Source organism: Podarcis bocagei, assembly GCF_964188305.1.
Source record: "Podarcis bocagei genome assembly, chromosome: 13".
Classification (NCBI taxonomy): Eukaryota; Metazoa; Chordata; class Lepidosauria; order Squamata; family Lacertidae; genus Podarcis; species Podarcis bocagei.
Genome location: NC_138138.1, coordinates 25223967 through 25248183, shown reverse-complemented (window position 1 = coordinate 25248183; position 24217 = coordinate 25223967). Strand labels below are relative to the sequence as shown.

The 24217-nt window shown below is 43.2% G+C and overlaps 1 protein-coding gene across 10 annotated transcripts in view; it reads right to left on the bottom strand.

The window, feature by feature from the left end:
* Positions 1-21934, bottom strand: part of ATP6V0A1 (ATPase H+ transporting V0 subunit a1) — a 42150-nt gene extending 20216 nt beyond the window's left edge. For 4 of the 10 annotated variants that reach the window (XM_081168970.1, XM_081168975.1, XM_081168977.1 and 1 more), the window contains exons 1-12: positions 21760-21908; positions 19141-19302; positions 18370-18448; positions 17500-17597; positions 16707-16835; positions 9858-9961; positions 8153-8279; positions 6193-6275; positions 5956-6049; positions 3293-3505; positions 2214-2364; positions 525-664 (exon numbers count right to left, since the gene is read on the bottom strand). In XM_081168970.1, coding sequence (XP_081025096.1) covers positions 525-664; positions 2214-2364; positions 3293-3505; positions 5956-6049; positions 6193-6275; positions 8153-8279; positions 9858-9961; positions 16707-16835; positions 17500-17597; positions 18370-18448; positions 19141-19257 — 1335 coding nt within the window. In that variant the 5' untranslated portion in view covers positions 19258-19302; positions 21760-21908. Of the gene's footprint in view, positions 1-524; positions 665-2213; positions 2365-3292; positions 3506-5955; positions 6050-6192; positions 6276-8152; positions 8280-9857; positions 9962-16706; positions 16836-17499; positions 17598-18369; positions 18449-19140; positions 19303-21486; positions 21510-21533; positions 21680-21759 lie in introns of those variants that run through there. The other 6 variants (XM_081168976.1, XM_081168979.1, XM_081168971.1 and 3 more) reach the window with 4 other exon arrangements.
* Between the last annotated feature and the right edge of the window lie 2283 nt (positions 21935-24217).

Genomic DNA, 24217 nt, shown 5'->3' with positions numbered 1-24217 from the left:
GTCACCCCTCGGAGAAGGACACTGCGACCAAAGACAAGGGAAATCTCTGTCCACCTTATTCCAGGGCTTGAGAGGCCACAGGCCTGATCCAGACGGACAGAGACTTACTGAAAATGCCTGCCTGCTCTGCCCAGGGAAAGGAGGCAGAAAAACACCAGAAAGTGCAAAGCTTCCTTCTTCAAATTTGAATGCCAAACCAGTTCCCAGTAGATGTGACTAAATTAAGTGAAGCTTATTTGCACCCCTGCCATTCTCCAGACCAAATTCTAGTACCTCTCAAAGCATACTAGCCTTATGGCAGCATGCAAAGCTTTTCTGCTTATTAAAGGTTGCAAAAGTCGCAACTCTGCCTGGAAAGGACCTCGCTAATTCTTGCTATTCTTTAGATTACAATGAATTCTTCATATTGAAGATGGAATCAAATACTTCGCAAGGAGCCGGAGACTGATCTTCCACTTTCGCTTTCATTCCCAACCCCACACCCTGCCCAAATTGGGGTGTGTGTGTGTGTTTGCCGTCAATACCTCGTTGTCGCTCTTCTGTGACAGGATACGGCTCTCCCGGATCACCATCCACACACCAAACAGGGTCATGAGAATTCCGTGGCCGACATCCCCAAACATCACAGCAAACAGGAACGGGAAGGTGATGATAGTGTATGGAGCTGGGGGGATGCAAGTGAAGGTAAGTGCATGATGGACAATGCAGCCCATCTCTTGGGAGAGGCAGCCATCCCACGACCAGTTCTGGACCGCTAGCCCTATGGACTCCTTATATGAGCTGGCTTAGCGCATTCTGAAAATCCACTGCCTCACTGGCAATTTTTTAGGCGGCAAACGCAATGAATACTTGAAGCCATATCCTTAGATATATCAAAGTGGATAATATTATACTGTGTAGTAGACTGCTACATGCACCTAACTAAATAGCCTTAGTAAAGTTGTTCTGCTCAGACTACTACTATGTCTTCTTTTCATACCACTCAGGGCTGTAGGATGCTACTTGGCCATTCTGCTGAACTCTGCGCAACTGACTCGGAAGACTAGACGTTCTCTCTTTCACAAGCCTATGCAGCCCTGAAGAAAAAATCCACCACTCATCCAGCTTTACAATATTTCACAGAAGTCCTTGTGTAAGGAAATGAGCTTCACACTCATTTAAATTGGATTAAAAAGTAAGCCGACATATCAGCTCACTCATTTCCCCTTCTCGGTGCTCAGATTCCTCTCTAACAGAGCCTTCTTTCTCTCTGACCAAAAAAAACCCCCAACCCTTGTCCTTCTGCTCTACAGAAGTTGCTTAGTTTTCATGAAGGAGATGCTGCGTTAAGCTAGCAAAGGAGCAATTCTGCTTCTGAGGTAAGGGAAATTAACTAGCTTGGGATAAGACAATGTATTTCAAACCTAATTATTTTTCAAATGCTAACATATCCTGTATGAACTAGCACAGCTGCCTATTTCCCCAAGAGAGTATTTAATAACTTCATGGAGATGTCGTTTAACAATAAATGTTAGACATGGCAAGTGAGAGCTACAACAAAATACTGCAGTGTGAAGTGTTCCTGTTCAGGGTTCCAGCCATCCACATCCTTTTCCAATTCTCAGTTCTACCCTGCCAGCCAGCATTATGTACCTATTGTGCATGCTCAGCCCTTAATTAACTGTGGGATGTTTTTTGTGGGGTAGGGGGATCCCCTAAATATTTTTCCTACTTTTACAAATCTCGACTTTCCCATGAGCCTGCTGATACCTCCCTTTCTATTTTATTTATTAATTTATTAATCACCTTCTACACGTGCCTCAAGAAGATTGGCAAGCATACCTTAAAAGCCATAAAGTTTTGTGTCTTTTTTATTATTCATTATACTTCCCATTATCCCTCTGAAGGAAGCTGAGAAGCAGTTTACATGGGGTTCCTGGCGGCCTCCCATCCAAACACATGCCTCCTTGGCTTCCTTAGTTCTATATGGATTTGGTTCACTATGTTCATAAATCTGTTTAGTTTCTGAGGGTGGTGGTGGTGGTGGTGAAGAGATCTATGCTGCAGTCGTATTTGCTAAGAGTCAACCCTCCCCCACCCCAAGCAATATCAGTTCCTCTCCACATAGGGTTATGCAGATGCACAAGCCAGAGAGAACAGACCGATCAAGCTTCTTCAACAATTTATCAGGTGCTAGAAGGAAAGGCTGCTTTTGGCAGGCCAGACGCCATTACCTGGATTGATCTCACGATAGGTTCCAATGCCATAGGCATCTACGATGTTCTGAAACCCAGAGGTGAACTTGTTTGTCTTGTTGTATGTGGGTGGCGTCTGGTTGGTCTGCATCCTATTCAGGATGGAAGGGACAGTGGATCCGCTGTGCTCCTGTTACACACAAACACACTGGAGGTTAGAGAGATTAGCTTGTTGTGGAGCAGAAACCAAGATCCACTTATCACCACACACTTTTCGTTATCATTTAGAAAGCTCTTGTAGGTTACTACTCTGCAGGCTCCCTGAACAGCTGCGTTTTGTTTCCGACGGATGCAAATTACATGATCAGGCATGTTTCCAAAGGCAAGATAGATCGCACTGGATTAGCTCCTGAGCCTCTAACAGCAAATCAATTAATGTATTCCAGTCCCTCTCCCAGTCAAGGGCCTTAAGGCAGGAAGGTGTGCATGTATTAAAATGTCCTGTGCATTATGTGAAAACAAACAGCACGTCAGACGAGCTTTTAAAACCCAGTGGAAAAGATCTACTCGTCACCATCCAAACGAGTCCAGAACTAGAAGAATTCAGTTGTCCTAACGCTACAGAGTCAGAAAGGGGATCCAAGCTGTGGGTGTATCTTTGTTATAGGCTAAAAATTCTAGGCGAGTCTCTTCCCTTCGGAAAGAAGTGAGGAATCTGGGCCAAAGGCCGTGTTTGTTTTCAAAGTCAGGCAGATTTCAAATGAGTGCACTGTGCTCTTCTCCCATTTAGAGGGTGGAGACAAAAAGGGGAAGAAATAAATTGCCACTGAAATATCCACACAAATATCAGGGTTGGAGAAGAAGCACGTTTGTCAAGGCCAGAGCAGTACTTTGTGTCCACACACAAAACTAGCCACGGCTATTCTGCAGTCCTGTTTAGACTCAGGACACCTGTATCCAAAAACCAAGAGTCTTTTGGGGAAAGCAGCAGATTTTGCTTCCAAGACCAATGGGATTCCCCCCATGTTTTGCCTATAAAGATGCTTTCACTGGAAGTGTGCTCCAGCAGTGTTTTCAGGGCATAGCAGTAGAGCCAGAGTGGTATGAATTGTACTTACTGTGCCCCGCCTGAGGGCAAACTGGATGGAGTCAAGGTCAGCAACAGGACACCAGACTTCGGCAATGAGACATTTCTGGGTCACATCAATGTTGCAGAGGTTCAGGGTGTGGTAGATGGCCTTCATCTTGCGCACCTTTATGAACCAGACACGGACGTTCTTGGCAGCAGCCTGCAGGACCCTCTGTCGGTGATCCTCGGTTTGGTTCAGCACCTGAAGGGGAAGAGGGATCATGTCACATAAGGCCAGGCTCAAGAGATGCTGAACTGCATTCCAACACTGTCTAATTCTGAGAGTTCTGCTGTAACAGAAGATACAAGAAGCCTGGAACAAAGACTGTGGTTGTGTATAGTACAGATTTTGCATCCAGAAAACAAGGAATTACGTGCTCCAATTAAAATAAATGCAATTACCCATAGTCTTAACGTGCAATGTTTGTTCTGCTTTGCATTAACCAAGGAAAGATGAGACTCAAATGGGGCGTTCATCATTCTCTACCCTATCATCTATGAAAATTTTACTTAGCCCACTCTAGCTTGAGACTTCACATATTTTCAGATCCTATTTTTGCAGCCATTCAGGCTACAAACTTTATATCTTCCCTCCCCCGCACCTCCCCCAGATGTTTTTTTTGTTGTGCAGCAGACAACCATGTCCATGCCTCCATGGTACAATCCCACAAATCCCTTCCAGCCCAAGAACAACAAGATGTTTAGCTGAAGGCAGAGGGAGGGAATGATAACTACGCAGTGGTGAGGAAGACTGAAAAACGGGGGTGGACAGGACCACCCCTGCTCACGAGCTCTGCAGTTCCAACCGTGTTGTTGCAGTTATATATGCTACATATCCCACAGCATCCCTGCCGAGTACGCCAAAAGAACAAATTGCTTGCATTCCCAGTAAGAGAATGTTCACCCCTGCCCCACCTCTGCTGGCATTTGGTAGGAAAAATGCAGCATGGGGGGGTGGAGAGACTGCGTGGGGAGTTTCTCAACTTTGGCAGATTTCTTGTGAAAAAGACCAGATTGCTTCAAAACTTTACATCTGAAAAATGACCATATACACAGAATAGGTCTATTAAAAAGACTAAAACAATATAACCACTCTGGAAGCTATAGCATGGCCAGCTTCTGACAGTACCCCAAAACCAACAAATGACCACAAATAGTGCTTTACAGGGGGCTAAACAGAGCTGCATTTGTTATCTCCACAAGAAGTGCAGCCCATTGCCTCAGGGCAATGGCTGAGCCCAAAGTACTGCGTCAAATTCTACATTTTTTTTTTTAATTTCATGGAAAGGATCTTCAGTAGGGCCTTTGCTAAAGAAAAATATGTTGAGGCAGAAGAGGGGCTCTGCAAGACTAGGATATCTCAGTTTAAGTTAGCTCCTTGAATTGGGCCAAGAAGCTAGCCAGCAAAGTTAATGGCTAGAGACAAAGGCAGCCCCTGAATGCAAAATAGTCAGTAAGCAGATGGCTTGGCAGTCTTCGAAGGTTACTTTCTGAAATCATCTAGAGAAACCAAAAGCAACTCAAGGCTGGCAGTGAACGCCCTCTAGAAGCTCCAAATCAAGTAACGAGATGTGGTGACTTACAGTGCCAAAAACCTCCAAGGTCTAAGAGAATCAGCAAGTAGAAATTCGCCCTGCCAATTCCCAGGAGGAGATAGTCTACAAAGGCTACCAAAGTTGCATACCCAGCCAGGGAAGCAGATTGAAATGACTTAGTAAAGGATGTCTCATTCAGGGAAGCTTAGTCAGGTGTCACAAGGACACTGGAAAAGTATTGGGACCAAGTTACCTAAAGGACCTTCTTCATCCATATGATCTTGCCTGTGTATTGAGATCAAGTAGGTTGGGCAGGCACACAATAGCATTTTCAGTGACCCCACCTTTATGCATTCTTTACTCACTAAGATCGGTATTAACGTTTTTATGCAGGATTTTTAAAAACCATCTATATCACCTTGCTTTTTTTCTGTTGGTGGTATTACAGTGCTGAAATTGAAATTATTTTGAATCATGTATACCTGGAGCTCCTTAAATAGATGTTTTTATTTTACCTATTTTTATTATTGTTTACTATTGTAAGCAGCCTTGTGAGGGTGTCTACCCTGAGACATGGCCTAAAACACTTCATTAAGGAAATAGTTATAGCCTTAGGGGGGGGGTTTGGACCAGAGCCAACATGTCAAAAGTAGGGAATGGTTGCTTAACTGGACCGTTACTGGGAAGAAGGAATGGTGTGTGTTCTTTGATTTGCTTGATGCCCAACGCTCACATATAATTCCTGCGATGCTACTTGAGCATGTGAACTTCACAAGTGCAGCACAGAAGCTTGCCGACAGAAGGAGGGACAGTTTGCCCCTCTTGTCCAGTAAAGAAATGTACATTGACAGCAGCCGCAGCCTAAAAGGCACTGGAAAACAGGCGCAACAGGAGGGTGCTTAAAGCCACACCTGATTCTAGGGACACCTGGCAGTTAGCTTTCACAGCCAAATTATCTGTCCGCTTAGATCAATGAACACCACACACCCCTATTAGAGTATACAATTGAAGATAAACTTCCCTGAGGGTAGCAAACCACAAAAGAGAACAATTCAGAGCTCAGGAGGAGCATCATGGGGAAAAACCTGATCGTTTCCCACCCCCACATAATTCATACCATCTGAAGGTCATCGATCCTGGTGTTGACTCCAGCAGCCATTTCCTTCCTTTCCTGTGGAGTTTCTGGACAGGGGTAAAGAGACGCCCGGAATCTGAAAGGCACACAGTCTGCTCAGTGACAAAGTGACAACACAGCTAACATGATGGAGAGCTCACCACTTGAAAGCCAGCTCTACATGAATTTGGAATGAGCTGCTTGAACTCCAAGAACCTCCCGTATTTCCAACTTGCTTACCCTTCACAGATCTTCTTGACTCGGTTTTTCAGCTGGTCACCTTGGAAGAAAATAATGAACACCGACTTGTGCACATAGTCCCCCTAGAAGAGAAGGGGGAAAACCAATGCAGAGAGAAGCCTTCAAAAAACAGCGGAATAAGCTTCTGGGGTTAGGCCTTCAAAACCTTTAACACTAATATGGAGCCATTTCCTGGGTCTCAACTACACACACACACACCCAAGCAGCCTGCCAACATCTGTAGCATTAGGGAGCCTTTCAAAATGTATCCAGTTCCACCTCAGACCCTGCAAGGCTCTCATACGTGTTCCTGGGAGAGGCTACCAAGTAAACTCATTGTGCTTTTGCAGAATAATTGAGGGGGGCAGGGGAGGAGGAGAAGCAAAGATTAATAACCCTATCTAATTAAGTTTGGCTGGTATAAAGAGGAATTGCAATGTAACCAGAGAACCCAGGCAGATAAGCCTAGCAGCTGAACAAGGATGTGATCTGCAGTAAACAAGCAGAAGGAAAAGGAGTGAATGGAAAGGAACTGATGTATGCAGTGGACTTTAGAGTCCAAACCCTTGAACTCTCCGGGGAGGCCAGGAGTGCATTCTTCAGGCAGCTGGCTGGGCTCAGATAGCGACTTCCCCCCCTTCCTGCATTTGTTCAAGAACAAGACACCGGGCTACCTCCATTAGGAAACTTTTGTGCAGCCTTGATGAGAATAGGGGCATTGGGTGGGTGCAACCTTGTTGTCCGTTACACTTTCCTCTGCTAAGGATGAAGGCAGCTGATTGCTATGATTCCGACTGCCTTCTCTAAGACAAAGACATTCTGAATCCTAAACTGGGACTGTGCTTTAAAAATATATATCCCACCCCACAAACAGCTGGTTTCTGCAGCATATACAGACATGCAAATGAACGGAAAATGAAAAGATTTGCTTATCTTGGACATTAGTAGACAGGTGGTAGGAACAAAATAAACATTGACTAGGGGCTTCAAACTGTGTTGTGGGGGGGGGGGGAAGAGAGACCTCCTTTCTGCCCCTCACGCACCCATCTGAACTTTTCACAAATCCTAATTTCACCTTCATTGTAACTGGTGTTTGGTTTCTCAAACAAGACACCCAAGATTCAAGCCTGCCTGGAAGCATTTCCCAAGACTTAGGGTAACCCCTGGGCCCAAATTCTAGAGTAGCTGGCATTATTAAAGCTCCATACTACTTACTACCTTGTATAATAATAATAATAATAATAATAATAATAATAATAATAATAATAATAATAATAATAATAATAATTTTATTTATTTATTTATTTATTAATTACCCGCCCATCTGGCTGGGTACCATTATTTGTCCTCACTACTAACCCTGTTGATACCATTAGTTGTTTAAGTTAACAAAAGCAGATCCATGTGTGTCATTTAACAGTGTGTTTCAGGATCCGTTTTGTTTACATTTTAAAACATGTGACAAATTTAATTATTATAGCACACCGACATTAGAATATGCAAACATGTACTTAAATCAAGTCTATCCAATACTTAGAGAGCATTTGGTTTTTGAGCTCATTCATCTAGCTTAATGTTCTTCTTTAGTGGACTAAAACCATACATAGTCAAAACTTCAACTGAGAATATCTTTTTAAGGATACTGACATAAAACTCTTTTGAGGATGTATTTGAGGGTACTGAGATAAAAGGTAACTTCTATAAGTGAATTGTTAAGCTGTCAAAAAAAAAGACCACTTTTAAAATTTCACAATCCTACACCTCCACATAATGAGGGCATTATCAATGGCTTCAAAGAAAGCAGGCAGTTATATTTCAGATCCAATTAAAATATGACTTCTCCATGATCCACAACAGAAGTCAAGCTTTTGTTAAGAAGAACACACTGTAAGACGTTAGGCTGCAAGCTTTCATCTTGACAGCCCACAGCAGCCTGCGGCTGCAAAAGCAGTCCTTATACCGTCACAGGGTCCTCCAGCGGATTTTCAATTTCAGCCTGACGCAAGAAGACATTTCCACGACACACCCTCCACAGCATCCGCTCAAAGGTAGGGATCCGCTCACGATTGATCACACCAGCCACAAATCTGAACACAATGGAAGTCACACAAAAGTAAAAGAAATTAGTATGCATTCAGCAATGTTCTGTTCAGTGCAGGGCCTGGAAGACACACAGACAGATACAGTAAAGGCAACAGAAAGCAAGAGAGGGACCCAACATCAACGGTTTGGTGAATATGAAAGGGAAACAAGCCACTGTCTATGCAATTTTAGTAAAAAAAAGAAGGTAGGATTCAAACTCTGTTTCTTCCAGCATTAAGAACTACCTGACTTTTAGAAAACATCTGAAGGCAGCCCTGTTTAGGGAAGTTTTTAATGTTTGATTCTATTTTTTATATTATGTTGGGAGCATTATTATTATTATTATTATTATGAAGCCACTTTTGCTCTTTTGTGCTGTGCCTATAGAAAGGCTTGACACACTGTGGCTAAGGAAGCAGAACTGTGGTTTGGCATGACATATAAACTGGCAACCCTTGTTTCATAATTGACCAGCAAAGCAGGATGGGGAACCGTGCTTTGAGGTGGATTTGTGAATCATGATTTGCGATGAGATGTCTGAATTGACCAGCTATAGGTTACAGTCTACTCCCAAAGACTGCTACACCAAGGAGAGAGGCATAATCTTATGGCACTGAGTGTTGAGACAAAGGAAAAACAAAAGCAGCCAAGCACTCTACACACCACATAGTATACCTGCTGTATGTTCGGAACCTCAAACCATTATGGGTTCTAGATAGTTAGTTCAAAGCGTGATTGACATTAACATCTGAGCTGAGGCAAAAATTAGCAAATGTTATAGAAATAAGACCTAAAGAAGCTACATTCTCAAAGAGCTGGAAGTCTGCTGCAGGACACTATTTGTTAAAATGGTCCATTTAACAACGATTCATTCTTCAGCAATTATATAAAAAAACTAAGATGCACCACAGAAAATAAAACAAGTGAATATCAAGTACAATACTACATGAAATCAAACATGAGAATGGAAGCTGAACAAAATTCATGCAGACAGAAACAAACAGGATTGTCATTTTGCCTGAATTTTGCATGCTAATAGAAGGACAAATTTAGTAGATCTTTAACTGAAAATCATTATTTCCATGTCAACCTTTCAGAATCTGAACAAAATCCACTATTGTGTAAATCAAGAACTCTGTTTATCAATTGTTGGTGCACATAAAAGGCATCCATAGCTGCTGTCAAGGCTATCCAAATATCAAAGCAGCACTACAAGGAGTGAAGAGTGAAAACTGATAAGCTACAGAAATTCTATATTATCTGCACAGCCTGGGCCAATATTTATTCAGTTCTTTACATTTCCAAAAACACAAAAGTGGAACTGCTGTCAGTTAACTGCTTTTTCTGTCAACAATCTGGCACGAGATGCATCCTGTTCAATCAGATCTAGTACTGAGCAACTTAATTCAGATTCAGCTAAATAATATTAACACCAAGAAATAGCTTGCTCTCCTCCAAGGAATCAAGAATAGTATGGAAGAATGCAAACCCAAGTCCTACGGCCTTAACCAATCATGCCTGATGCGCAGAAGAGATCCTACAGAACACAACCGATGCTGCTGAAAAGTGAAAGTTGCACGTACCCTAACCGTAGCGGGGTTCCTCTTCCCAGTTCACTCGGCTCCAGCAGAGACGAAGACTCCTCCAACAGGTCGGGATCCGCCATCTGCTGATGATGCAATTCAGCCTGAATTCACAAATCAATTAACATCTAATGAAACTAGTTAGTGGCATGCAGGGGGATGAGGAACCAGGAGATGGATGGAGAGAAGCAAAGAAATACCAAAGGAGGAAAAAATGAAAGAAGAGAAGGCTCTAGGAGGATGTGAAGAAAAGGTGAGCAAGGCATCTCCACAAAGCCAACAGAGGGAGAGCGACATGATGCTTGCGAAACACAGAACTTCCAAGCTGGACATAAAACCTGCAAGTTAAGCTCTGAAGAAATATGGTGGGAAATGGGCAACCCCTCATTCAAGCCTCTGCAGACTTTTGAAAAAGGAGTCATCCCCCCCTTTAAATGCCACCATGAACTATGCAGCTGCTCTGTACTCTAGTACAAGCTATCAGCCTCAGCAAAGATGCTCCAGGCTCAATAGAGAGAAGCAAACATGTACATAGAAGTTGGAAGAAAGGCAAGAGGTTGTCTGGCCAAGAACTGGATGATATATACCAGCTTCCTCAAACTTGGGTCTCCAGCTCTTGTTGGACTACAATTCCCATCACCCTACCTATCAACCAGCGGTTGTGGATGATGGGAATTATAGTCCAACTGGAGACTCAAGTTTGGGAAACACTGCTATATACACAGGGCTATGTATACTATGAACCTTAGAGAGAAGATAACAAAATATCAAAATTCTGCTATAAAGTAAACCATGTTCTACACTAAACAAAGTTAAGTGTCAGTGGGTTATGATTAAGCAAACTAAAGTGCCTACCTACTTGTATTGTAATTTATTCTGCTTCTGTTACTAACGGGGAATAGCAAGAGTTACGTAGGGCACTGAAGCTCAGTCCTGGAAAGCCTCCCAGCCCCTGTTCAATTTTCTGTGATTTCAGCAGGCATTTCCTATGTATTTTTCCTGCCTAGTTTCATGGCCAGAGGGGCATAAACCTTTGATTTATTTATTTATTCACTTACTTACTTACTTACTTATTTAATAAAATGTATATACTGCTTGATTGGAAAAAGAAACCTCAAAGTGGTTTACGAAAGATGAAACAGTAAAGTCAAGGAAAATTTACAACCCTACTTTAAAACATACAAACGTTTAAAGTACTAAAACAGATTTAAGATTGCTTTAAGAAATATGTGGATTTTAGGGTGCTTATACCCAACACCAGGGCCTAAAAAATTGAACCAGAATTCTGCAAGCTGAATCAGAACTTAGGCAAATCATCATAATATTCTATTATGAATGATTTATTATGAAATGTGATTGCTCTGTCCAATTTATTCTGCTTTTGCTATCTGTACGTGGCAAAGAACATGGAGGACCCAGCGACAAATAATAGAAATCTCATTAGCAATCCTCACTGTCTTCCGAGATTTCAGCAGGGTTCGCCCACACACTTCCAAGAATACTCAGCCATAATGGGTTTTTATTATTTCTTTTATTTCATAAGGGCTTTTATTATTATTTTATTATTTCATAAGGGCTTTTATTATTTCTTTTTATTTCAATATGATCAAGAAGCCAGGTTCTAAAGTTACAGCATAATCTTGTCTTATACCAAGTTCTGTGCTTGTACAGAACATACACAGCCCCGATTTATTTGACCAGACTGTCCTTGCAGGAAGATCTGAAGAGGAACAAGATAATTTTATATCCCCCAAATGCAAATAACTTGCTACTTCTGCACCTTGGGTGAACCCCACAAAAGGGACTTTTCACACCCTTTCCCCCCAGCATGCTTTATTTCGAACAAAGCATGCATGACTTAGAACATTTGTACACATTTGTTTATTATTTAATTTCTTTTATGAATTGTTTCCTCTAAAACATCTTTTTAGCTCTTCATCTTTTTAGCTGGAATTCACGACTTAATCATTTCCCCCTGTAACCTGCTGGCTAAGACTTAATGGAAACTTAACTTGCGCAAGCGCTCATGTTATAGCTCAGGAAGGATGTTGATGCTACACCCTCAGAGGCAGCATTAACATGACAAAACAGTCGAAATCATTTCCACCTTGACACAGCCCATACGGTAAAGAAACCACTTGGAGAAAAGAAGCAGATGTAGCTTTAAAATAAGACATCACCTTTCAACATGCATGCAAGGGGCTCCTGCAAATGAGGAGCATGAGAATCCGAAGACACACATATCAGACCAAGCAGCTGGCCATGAGTACAGACCACAGTCCAGCAGCACAGGCAGACTGATTTGCTATTCAGAACACAAAGGGGCTCCTAAGATATCCCCCGAAAGCACAAGCTTTCGGCAACAGGGTAATAAGGTGGGAGCGTGCTGAAATATGCTCCCCTGGTCTTCCAATTCCTTCTCCGATCTATAGCAGGAATGTTGAACTTGTGACCTCTCCAGATAATATTAGATGACAACTCTCATCATCCATGCCCACTGACCAAGCTGATGAGAGTCCAACAACATCTGAAGGGCCACAGGTTCCCCATCCAATATCCACAGTTACAATACTTCAAGGAGGAGAGGACAGAGAGTAAAGAAAGAGCAATGAGTGGAGGGACCCCCTGTTCCCCATCCTTTGGACCTCCGGGGAATCTCAACAAACTTGCTGCGCCTGGAACTGGGTGTGGAGAGGACAGCTGAATGGTCACAGCTGTGGGCAGCTTGAGGAAGTACTATCCACCTTGGCTTCCCATTAAGAGTCTAGAGTGAGAGACTAGGGTGCTATCTTCCCCTATCTATTTCATTCTACATGTAGCAAAACAGATGTGTGAGGTAAGTCCCACGTAAGAAATGCATAGGCAGGATTCACATGATATCCTGGCAGAAAGCAGTATCATGCGAACTAGCCTTAATTCTTCCATTTTCAACTCTCCAATTCATGATACCATTTCACAAAAGATAATTTGCTTTCAAGGCCTCTTTGCTCCCTCCTAAATCTCCCCTCGTTGTGCCTACCACCATGCTGAAGTCCCCTGCCTGACTGTTCAAGGAATGCAACAAAGAAAGCAGGAAATAAAATGCCAGCATACTCTATAAAACACAGCTCCTCCAACATACGTACATGGAGAACACAAATGGCTGGGGGTTTTTTAAAGCAAAAGATCTTGAACTGCATTTGCATGTACAAAAATGTTTATTTCTATTGTACAAGTCATCACATTATGTTACAGGGAGCCTCCCCGTGCAAAGGAGGGAAAATGGAAGTCAGCAAGGGGCAGGGAGGTAGAGACTTGCTTCAAACCTTGTGCCACCCTTGCCATCAACTTGATGACAATGTCTTAGCTTTTGTTTGTTGTTTGGGAGGGCCAAGCTCAGACCCAGTGATAGTTCCTCCTAAAGAGGATTGAATTGTATCAGCATCTCTTATACCAACAAGCAGCAACCATCCCACAACTTGAAGAAGAAAGGCACAATCAGAAAGCTTTCCTACAAGAGCATCCTTTTTATGGCATTTTATGTTTTATTGTACTTGCGTATTACTTTTACACCACCTTAGTATTTTTTTTTTAATATGAGAGGCACTCTATAAATACTTTAGCTGTTGTCCAGGGTGTGCAGCTCAAGGTCTTTCTGCAATGGATATACAAAACATCACACACACACACACACACACACACACACACACACGCCCTTGAGCAAATGACAAGAGTAAACACAGATACAGTTTTCACAGTCCGCAACAACTGCAGCAGGGACCACCAAAAGGAGGAACAGATGACAGATGGAGAATGAGAACTAAGGACTGAAGATGATGACAGAAAAGAAAGAATCCAGAGGAAAGAGATGGAAACTGCATGCCATTAACCATTACTTTTCCAGTCTTCTTCCAGTCTACTCTGGGGCACTTATGGTTAATAGATCCAGAGATATTTCTCCAGTTCTTACTGTTCTTCACAAAGCAAAAATATGAAGACCGAGAAAAGAATCACCATTTTAGCAGAATCAAAACCATTGCGTCCTTTTTCATAGGCAAGAAATGGCTTCGCTGGCACTGTGGTCCCATTCGTTAATTGTCGGGCCCCATCTTCCCTCCTGCAGCTCCCATAACTGAATTCAGGGTCCACAGATCAAAGACTTGCCTTGCAAACCATTTCTTGCTGTCAAATTATGAACATTTCACAAACTCCCCCAAAGTTTTACAAAGTCTTCAAATGTTGAACTGCAGCAGCAAGTTTCTCAGTGGTTTAGAAAAAAAGATGATTGAGCAACAGCTCTGTTGTGCCACCTTAAAAACCGCTCCCTAAATCTGAATCACTGACAGGACCATCATCTATTTATGTGAAGCTCTTTCAAAGAACAAACATGAAGCAACTCATGACTCTGAGGAAACTACATTTCAGTGGAAAGTTACACAGTACATACTATTCACCGTGGCCTGCTTAGTCTAAACAGTTGCTCAGATGGGTCCCCAATCCTAAAAACATTAAAAAGAGACTTTGTAGAGGCAACTGCACCATTCAGCAAGCACTACTATTCATTATACCCTGTTTAGATTTTGAAGCTGAAAAGCAGTGAAGGCCTAGCTCTCTTAAGCAGCAGAAGACGTGGCCAAACCTGTGTCTGGAATGTACCACTTCAGACCACAGGTGGAGTTCCAGTGATGGGATGTTCCACCACACAAAATATCCTGTATGCAGAAAACAGGTGTGCTGCTTAGAAGGGATTGTTCTTTTATATGAAGAAGCACACCATCATGTGATCCTGCTGTAAATGTTCACATTTACGCTTCGTATTTAGTACAAGTAAGCACTTGGAAGAACTGCAACTCCAGCAATGCCCAAGTGGGAAAACTTGGAAAAAACATTTGCTGGACAATCAATGTACTGAAAACAAAAGTTCAGCTGTGGTAAAGGGCACAAATCAAAATCATCACATAACTGATCTAAACTCAATGTCAGGTAGCTGGTGTTGTGCAGTCCAACATAAGGTTGCTCTTCAGCTGGTGTGACACTTAAGTTGGCCATCAAACAACACACAAAGCTCAACATTTACACACATAGATGCAGGTTGCCGAGCCAAAGTAAAATTAACCAGCACTTGTTGCACCAAGATTGGATGCTTCCCCAAACACTACATGTTCAAGTGTTTTTCCACAACTGTGAAGGGTCAGGAACTTCATTTTTATTTCAAAGGCGGAAGTTGAGCATATATCCACTTAATCCTAACTGTCACATTTCTAAGTGCTCCAGCTGCTTCAAGTATTTCTTGAGGACCATTTCAGCCCTGCACCTCAGATGGAACAAGCTGTCCATGCAGCCCCCTGTCTTAGTGCTAGGTGGATGGTTAACAGCAAAGGATCATATAGAAATGTTAGACAAGCCCTATCACCATGGTCAGCAATTAATTTTTACCAGAGGCCACATTTGTAATTAAGCTAGGTTATGGCCATTGATGCTCCTGAGAAAAAAGCAAATTTTTGCTTATATATTTGCTTATCCTGTGCAATTTACTCTCAACATTCTGAGATTTCACCAGACAACGCTTTCAATCCTACCTTGGCACCCTTAACAGGCACTCAGTTTAAAATATACACGAGCCAAGGTTCTCAGGATGCTGAATGTCACATTCAATACCAAATTCCACACTTAGATGGCAGCTGCAAAATCCAAAGCACAACTCGTGTGTGTATGTGTCCAGGAGGCACCACCCCAACAGACCACAGCTTACAAACTGCTTTTCAACATTTGAAGACAAAGAGCTTAGACCCATTATTGATCATATTCCCCAAGCACCCACATTATCATCCACAAAGCAAGAGCAGAGGCAGCAAAAAACATGTTACTGTTTTTCAAAGAAGGAAAGCAAGGTCCCATTTTGTTTACCTAACAAATCCATTTTTCTCTGAGTGCTGAATTAGAGAGGGTAGCACTACTGGACCACAAGTTTCAGACCTCTACCAGGGCTCCAGCTATCCAAGTTGAACATGAAATATCATGATCTGTTGCAAAAAGCCTCTTAATTGAGTCAGTAACTCTACAGTCTGGGGAACATAAATCTAAATGTGTTCAGTGCCATCATATCACCACCTGGAAGCACAGACCTTTTTAAAGCATTTGTTTGGATTTGCTAGTGACATTCATTTAATGATGTGTCAAAAATAGCTGCTGATCCAGATTTTTTTTAACTTTTGCCACTTTCTCTACTACCCTTCCTAAATGACTAACAGGACTAGAAAAATCCTAGCTAACTGGCTGCCCAAATGTCTAGAAATCTGAAGGGCACGAGCAGCAAGTCCGAAACACATCAGGGACTCCCAGCCTGACACCTAGGTAAGGCTCAGATTGTGCAAAGCTCTTGGTGACCTGCTCTAACATTGTGCTATTCAAAAGAGGGAGACAGATCACTGTGCATCCATACTTTTATTTCTGGTCTAGCTAGCAGAAATGAGGCTGGAAATATCCTAGCATCCAGCTTTCCTTATTACTGAAACTTTGATCCTAACAACTGGGAATCTAGATAGGTGCTCTGCTTTCCAAGCGCTTTTCCATCATGCCCCCAGGAATCTTTCGGGGGTTCTACATGATCAAAGGTTTATACACCATTCTGACAAGTGTCAGAGGAATATTTTACCTAGACATGAACATTGCACATAATGTAAGCCATGGGGTGGCTAGCTCGTATGTTTGCATGAATGATGGAAAACAACTTTAGAAGTTTCTCGAAATCAAGGGGAGGCACTGCTGCCCCAAACTGCAACTTAAACAAGCGTTCTCAAGAAGAAAAGTGGAAGGTTGTGATGAGCTTGGCCCAGCTGCATAAGAAGCAAAAACATCCGATATTCTGACCTCATCAAAAAACTGCTGAGTTTTGCGCAGTATAAATTTTAATTCCGTCAGCTCCAGGAAGTTCCTTTTCAGGGCTTCCTGGTTGGTATTAATCTCTTTGAGCTCATTTTCAATCTTCTCAAAGTTTGCCTGCAGAAAAAAAGAGAAGTAAGGAGAAAGTGAGTTGATTATTAGCTGTCAATATGCTGTAGTAGACGCATCTTTTCCTCGATGTATAAACTGTCAGTTTCTTTAATCTCTCTATTGCCAAATTCAAATCCTATGCTATAATAGAGATAATCTTCTACAATAAGAACTATTATTTTTATCTTTTACAGCCAGAGATGCCCTTGAACAAATTATATAAATCAGTAACTAAACTGTCATTGGCTGATGCATTTATGATTCCCTTTATTGGAAAACTAGAGACCTATAAAAGCTGGGCTCCCATCAAGGCTGTTTGGATGATTGCTTATGAAGTCATGAACAAGTGCTGGAGCAAAACACTTTATTCCCTCATCCCCTATTGTGCACCACCTTCAGAACAAAGACCATGGCTAGTATTAAACCAGAGTTCTTTGTTAATATCTGGACTAAGGAACTCTGGCCTAACCATGGTTAACAAACCAGGAAAATATGTCAACGTCTTCCCCCAGACTTTTCTGTAAAACTCTATTCAGCAACCAGTTCTAGCTATTTCCTCTGCAATCTGATTTTCCCACTCAATATTCACTTTTCACAGCCCTGTATCAAGAGAAATAAGCCTTGCAAAACCCCAAGGTGCTATGATTTTACAAGCCACAATGTTATTTACCTCCAAATCAATCATGTCTCGGGGGAACGGCACCTCTGGATTCTCGCCAGTGTCTGTGATGGGAATGTTGGCCTTCTTAATCTCCTTTTCCACAAACCCTAAAAAGGGGGAGAACTGTAATGAGGGGATGATTTAAGAAGAGCATGTAATATCATATACGTGAGAGAAGGCCTCATGGATCTGCATACCTCCCTTGTTCAACTGATCGTCTGATGCCCCATTCCACCAGACCACACAAACACCTCCACTATGAACATCTCTTCCCATTTAAATAATCTACAAAATGATAGTTTAAAAATCACAGGTCAAAGAAAGTAGATTACTACCATATAATTTTTTTGTTCTGATTTCATGATAGTAGAATGGATGCAGCATGCCTTAATAAATAACAATTGCATGAGGACTAAATAATCACGTCACTCTCCCCAGACCTAGACTAAGGAATTTTGACTTTATGGGTTCATTTCCACACAACAAGGTCATCTTATACTTTTGCTAGCTGCTATTGAAATCTATTTTCCTTCTATTTTATCTGTTATGCTGCTAACGATCATGTCACGTTGTATATCATATTCTCGTGGTTTGGAGCCTGTTCTAATTTCTGCAACAATGTACAATATGCAGATTATTTAGCATAGCCACAGAAATCTGGGGAGAGGTTTAAAGGATCCCAGACTGATTTAGCCCCATCAGCCTATGCCAGGCATAGGCAAACTCGGCCCTCCAGATGTTTTGGGACTACAACTCCCATCATCCCTAGCTAACAGGAACAGTGGTCAGGGATGATGGGAATTGTAGTCCCAAAATGTCTAGAGGGCCAAGTTTGCCTATGCCTGGCCTATGCACATGCAAGAGAAAGCAATGACATACTAAGTTTCCTGTCCATCTCTTCACACCTCCGGACTTCATTGACAAATTTACGCTGGAACACATTCACATCAGGGTTTAGCTGTCAATAAGAACAAAACATAATTTCTATCACATGTGTGCAGTGACTGAAAACCAGTTGCTGTCCATCTCCAAACCCTTCTGTACCATTAACTATATTGGTGTGATCTCACAGAAAGCTCATGAACATTTTAACTGTTCAAAGAGAAAATGCAAAGGATTGCTACCTAATCAATAAAAGATATATAAAGAGCCCATTTGTTAGTTCCACCACCCTCAAAAGTTCAGAGAGCAATGGGAGCCCAGGAGAGGGCATTCTCTGCAGCAGCCCCTTTGTTATAGAATTACCTATCTACAGTGGCGAACCTGGCACCTTCACTGTATGATTTTTGTTGTATGCTGCAGACGTACCTCTTTCGCCTGCCTTTGACACTTGAGATATTTTCAGGACCCATCCTATTCTTGCGATTGTAATTTGTTTCACACTGTTTCTAATACTTTATTTTTAAATTGCTGTAACCTGTACTAGGACCTTATGATGAAGGCAAGCATGAAATTGAATACTTGATCATTGTAGGGCACGGAACAATCACTCACAACAAAAGGCAGCAACATTGATAGTTAATACCTTCACAGAATCTAAAGATGCTTCAGTTATATCCTAGTATGGGGGGGGGGGGCTTGAGCATAGGTAACAGTTGTCACAAACAGCAACACAATAAATTGCGTGGACCAACAGGGCCAGATACATACATCTCGAAACTGGACCTTCCCAAGTTCTCCCAGTTCACTGACACAGCAATAGGCTGCTTCAGACTGAAGGAAAAGTTGCGCAAGGGTCATTTCTTCACTCCGGAAGAGCTCCCCCATAGTGAGAGAGAAGAGGCAGGCAAACTAGGGTGAGAATCCTTTTGCCTTTAAGAGAAAGAAAAAGGAGAAGAAATGTAAGACTCAACAGAAAGGTATCAATTCTGTTATCTACCTTTTGGGGTACATGGAAGGCATATATTGTAGATTAATTTATATCTCTTTCATGGAGATTGAAAAGTAGGACTGGAACACCTCAAACTGAATAAGGGCATAAAAATTCTGAAAATAATCTTTAAGGATTGTAAAAAAGGAATGCCTACTCAAGTGTGTCTCATTTTTATGTACCACACACAACTAACCCCTACTGTGCAGCACTCAAAGAATGCTGTTGCCTCTGAATTTCACCTCTCAGTTCCAGCTAATGCTTCATGACCAGCTGCCCATCATGTGGCACCTCTGCAAGCTGCTGCCCCAGAAACACAAGCAGCAGCCTATCAGCTGACAGCCATCTCCAGGGAAAAACTGTTACATAGCACTGCAGCAGATTTAGCTGGTCACATAGGGATTCAGAGCTTATTTTCATTAAGGGATGGGAGAACATCCGGATGTCATAGTCCACAGGGATTATCCAGTGAAAGTAAAGTCCCATTGGTTTTGCAGTCTCCTCAGTCATGCTGATAAAACAGAAAGTGAGCCACTAATGTCAGGCTTGAGACATAAATGCCACATCAGAATGATATGGGCCTAATCAGAGTCCAGAAATATTTCAACTTATTAACATATAAATGCAATTTTTTAAAAAAAATTGAATCATTTTTTGATCTGCTTGGAAAGTCTTTTTCAAACAGTTGAGGCAAAACACTATGTAGAGATTTATCCAGTCCATACTTTTGTCTTGCTTGCTACTGATGCTGTAAGCATTTAATGCATCAATGATTGGAATGGTGTTGCTACTGTCCACTTGGTTTTTGATCAGTGGGCAAAAGAGAGAGGTAATTGGGAAATACATGTGAAAATATAGCTTGCTATAATGTAGTATAGATCAGAGCTTCCCAAACTGTGCGTCGGTTGCAGTGTGTAGGTGTGTTGCACAAACGGTCCCCACACTCCAACCAGGGCTGGAAAGGAGTTAGTTTAATCTCCAATTTGCTAGTAAAACTGAATTACTGTGTTGTGAAATGATGCATGTCTAAAAAGTGTTTCACCAACATGAAAAGTTTTGAAAGCTCTGACATAACTAATTCAATGAAAATAATGCATGGACGCTACTGCTCACTGATGGCTGAGCAGCAAGAGTTAAAAATCAACACACATTATCCATGCTGAATGCTAACAATTACTGAGACTAGGAGCCTTTCCAAAAAATAAACTACAAATTAACTCTGGCATCTTACTCCAATAAGCCACTCAACAAGAGATGAGGGCATTGCAAGGGCACCACAGCAGCAGTATGACTGAACTTTGAGCTTATCTGCCCAAATGCCTGACAAATTTGTAAGGCCCAACTCCAATAAAAGTTGCAATTATTATTTTATACAAGCTAAGGTGCAGCAACCGAATCAAATGTCATGCTCGATCACATGCTTTCACGTCAGAAGGATAGCATTAATGCATTAATAAAGTTAATAAGTGCTGGATGACAGGCATCTAAAGAATCCTTAAGACTAGAATCCCTATTTCAATTTATTGTCTCTTGAGCTCCCCCACCTCAGTTTTTCTTTTAAGTGAAGTACATTCCTTCCCCTTTGCAGAACTCTCCATGAAGGAGGAGGAGACCTCTCCGTTCTTGTAACTGACTTTAATGCATCTCCTCGCTGTGTGCCAGAGCCCATGTTCACTCAACCCCATCAAAACTGGGGCAATTTCTCTTAATTTCACCCCCTTGGCGAGCAGGAATGTGCTTTCCGTCTTCTTATTCCTAACACAAAGGCAGGAAGCTGCTGTCACCCCACATTACAACATGAACAGCAGCCCCCATCCCTCCCCAAAGAGGGAACAGATCACAAACAGCAGGAGACATCTACTTCTCAGAAACAAATGGGTTAGCAAGTGGCTCCTCCATCACCATCCCATCATCTTATCCATCCAGCGCCGCCTGCCCACAAGAAGGCAACGCCCCAGGTATCACTCCCAACATGAAACCGGCCTCCTCCCCACACTCTTAAACGTCCCCACAGGTTCTGGAGAGATCCCTCTCCTCCTTCTCAAAGGCACCCATGGGAGAAACCAGCTCGCCCCCTTGGGCGCCCCTGAAACCCAATGACACTCCCACACATTCAAATATAATACCTTCTGCTTCCCCCTCCCACAAGGGGACCTTGGATTAGGCGACCTACCCGCCTAAATTGACCCACCAACGCAGCCAGGCTGCCCCTTGTCTCCCCTCACTGGCCCTCAGCGGAGTATCACGCGCCCCACTCCCACAACCGCAGAGGACAGGGCAGACCCTTCCCCTCCTCCACTAGGCCCCGCGCTCTCCCATGACGCATTGCGTTGCTTCCCCGTATTAACCACCTTTCAACGCCCCCCGCCGCGCCGCCTCCCCCACCCCCCGCCCCACACCTTGGAAAGGGCTTCGCCGACGCAGACCTTTAAACGCCGCACCAAAAACAAGCCGCAGCACCTGCTCCGACAAAGCAGCAACCAAACCACCCCCCACCAGCTTCCGCTGGTGACGCCACTGCGTAGGTGCGCGGCGCCCGCCTTCCCTTCTTCCGCCCGGCCGGGTAGTGTTGCTTAGCAACAGGGCCCGCGCCGGCGTGGTGCGTTCGGGCAAGGTTCGCTGGTTTGCCTGCCTTAAGTGGCCGCCATTTTGGGGACCGCTTTCGTAAATCGCGGCGGCGGCGTGCCATGGCCGGTGACGTCACGCCCTGGGTTTTTTGTGATCGTGGCGGTTGAAAGGGTTCGCCTCAGAAAATGATTTCTTTACCCCCACCCCACCCCCTGCTCCTGTGACTGATGTATCTCGAAGGGTGTGTGCCTGGAACAACACAAATGGATTCAAGTTACAAGAAAGGAGATTCCGAGTCAGCATCAAGACGTGCTTTCTGAGAGTAAGAGCTGTTCGACAGTGGAACAGACTCCCACGAGAGATGGTGGACACACTCCTTCCTTCCTTTCTTCCTTCATGGTAGATTTTAAAGCAGAGGTTGGATGGCTGTCTGTCATGTATGATCTAGTTGAGATTCCCGCATTGCAGGAATTTAGACCTGCAGGATCCTTCCCAACTTTACAATCCTATGATTCTCATTGATTCATAATTATCAGGGCTGTTATCTAGTAAGAGATTAGTTGTACAGTGGTACCTCAGGTTAAGTACTTAATTCGTTCCAGAGGTCCGTACTTAACCTGAAACTGTTCTTAACCTGAAGCACCACTTTAGCTAATGGGGCCCCCTGCTGCTGCCGCGCCACCCAGAGCATGATTTCTGTTGTCATCCTGAAGCAAAGTTCTTAACCCGAGGTAATATTTCTGGGTTAGCGGAGTATGTAACCTGAAGCGTATGTAACCCGAGGTACCACTGTGCTGAGTTTCAGCTGATTAATTAGAGATCCAGGCTTTTGCTTTTTTTTTTTTTGCGTTAACTAAGTGGCCAATTCACTAAACATTGCCGTCCTACTAAATTCTTTATAGCGTAAAGAAAAGTAGGAAAGTCCCAAAAACATGTGCATCATTGTAAATCGCACTGGGGCTCTGAGGTGGTGGGAAAAGGGGGATAGTGTAAGAACTTGAAATGGCACACGAAAACGACTGCCACAGTGTTTAGGGAGATCTGAAGTAATTTCCCTGTGAGGAAAAGCTACAATGTTCGGGAGCTTTTTTGGTTTAGAAAATAGCAGATTAGAAGTGTTACGGAAAAATCTAGGTGGCTTATGCTGTGGAGAAAGTGTTCAGGGAGAAAATCTCCTCATACTAGAATGTAGAGTTTTAACAACAGAATCCAATGAAACGGAGCGGTGGGAGCTTCGGGACAGAGAAACACACACTTCTTGACCGCAAGGTATAGTGATTGCTGCTGACTTGGGTGGCTTTAAAGGGGGGACTGGACAAGATAAGGCTATACATTGCCTCCTAGTCATGATGGCTATATTGCTCCCAGAATTGGAGGCAGTGTTCCACTAAACACCAGTTACTGGGAAGAATTCATATCCTTGTTGATTTCCCATAAGCAGGGCCGGCCCACTCATGAGGCAAGGTGAGGTGACCACCTCAGGCAGCAGGATTCACTGGAGCAGCAGATCCCACTGTTGAGCTTTCTCCCCCCTCCTTCCTGCCCTTCTTCTTGATATGGCCCTTCTTCCCTCACTCCTTCCTTGGCAGGGAAGGGGGTGCCATTTTGGGATCTGCCTTGGGTGACCACCTCAGGCAGCAGGATTCACTGGAGCAGCAGATCCCACTGTTGAGCTTTCTCCCCCCTCCTTCCTGCCCTTCTTCTTGATATGGCCCTTCTTCCCTCACTCCTTCCTTGGCAGGGAAGGGGGTGCCATTTTGGGATCTGCCTTGGGTGCCAAAATGTATTGAGTCAGCCATGCCCATCAGTATACAGTCATACCTCAGGTTGAAGTTGCATCGGGTTGTGCTCCGCAGCGACCTGGAAGTAACGGAACACGTTACTTCCGGGTTTCACCACATGCGCAGATGGTCAAAATGATGTCACGCACATGCACGGAAGAGGTGAATCGCGCACGTGCAGATGCGCAGACGCGGGTTGCATTCGCTTCTGGATGTGAACGGGGCTCCGGAACGGATCCCGTTCGTATCCAGAGGTACCACTGTACAGTGGTTCCTTGGTTCTCGAATGGCTTAGTTGTCGAACAAATTGGCTCCCGAACACCACAAACCCAGAATTAAGTGTTCCAGTTTGCAAATGTTTTTCGGAAGCTGAACATCCGCTTGAGTGCAGGAAGCTTCTGCAGCCAATCGGAAGTTGCACCTTGGTTTTCGAACTGTTTTGGGAATCGAATCGACTCCCGGAACGGATTAAGTTCGAGAACCAAGGTACCACTGTATTGGTAGTTTT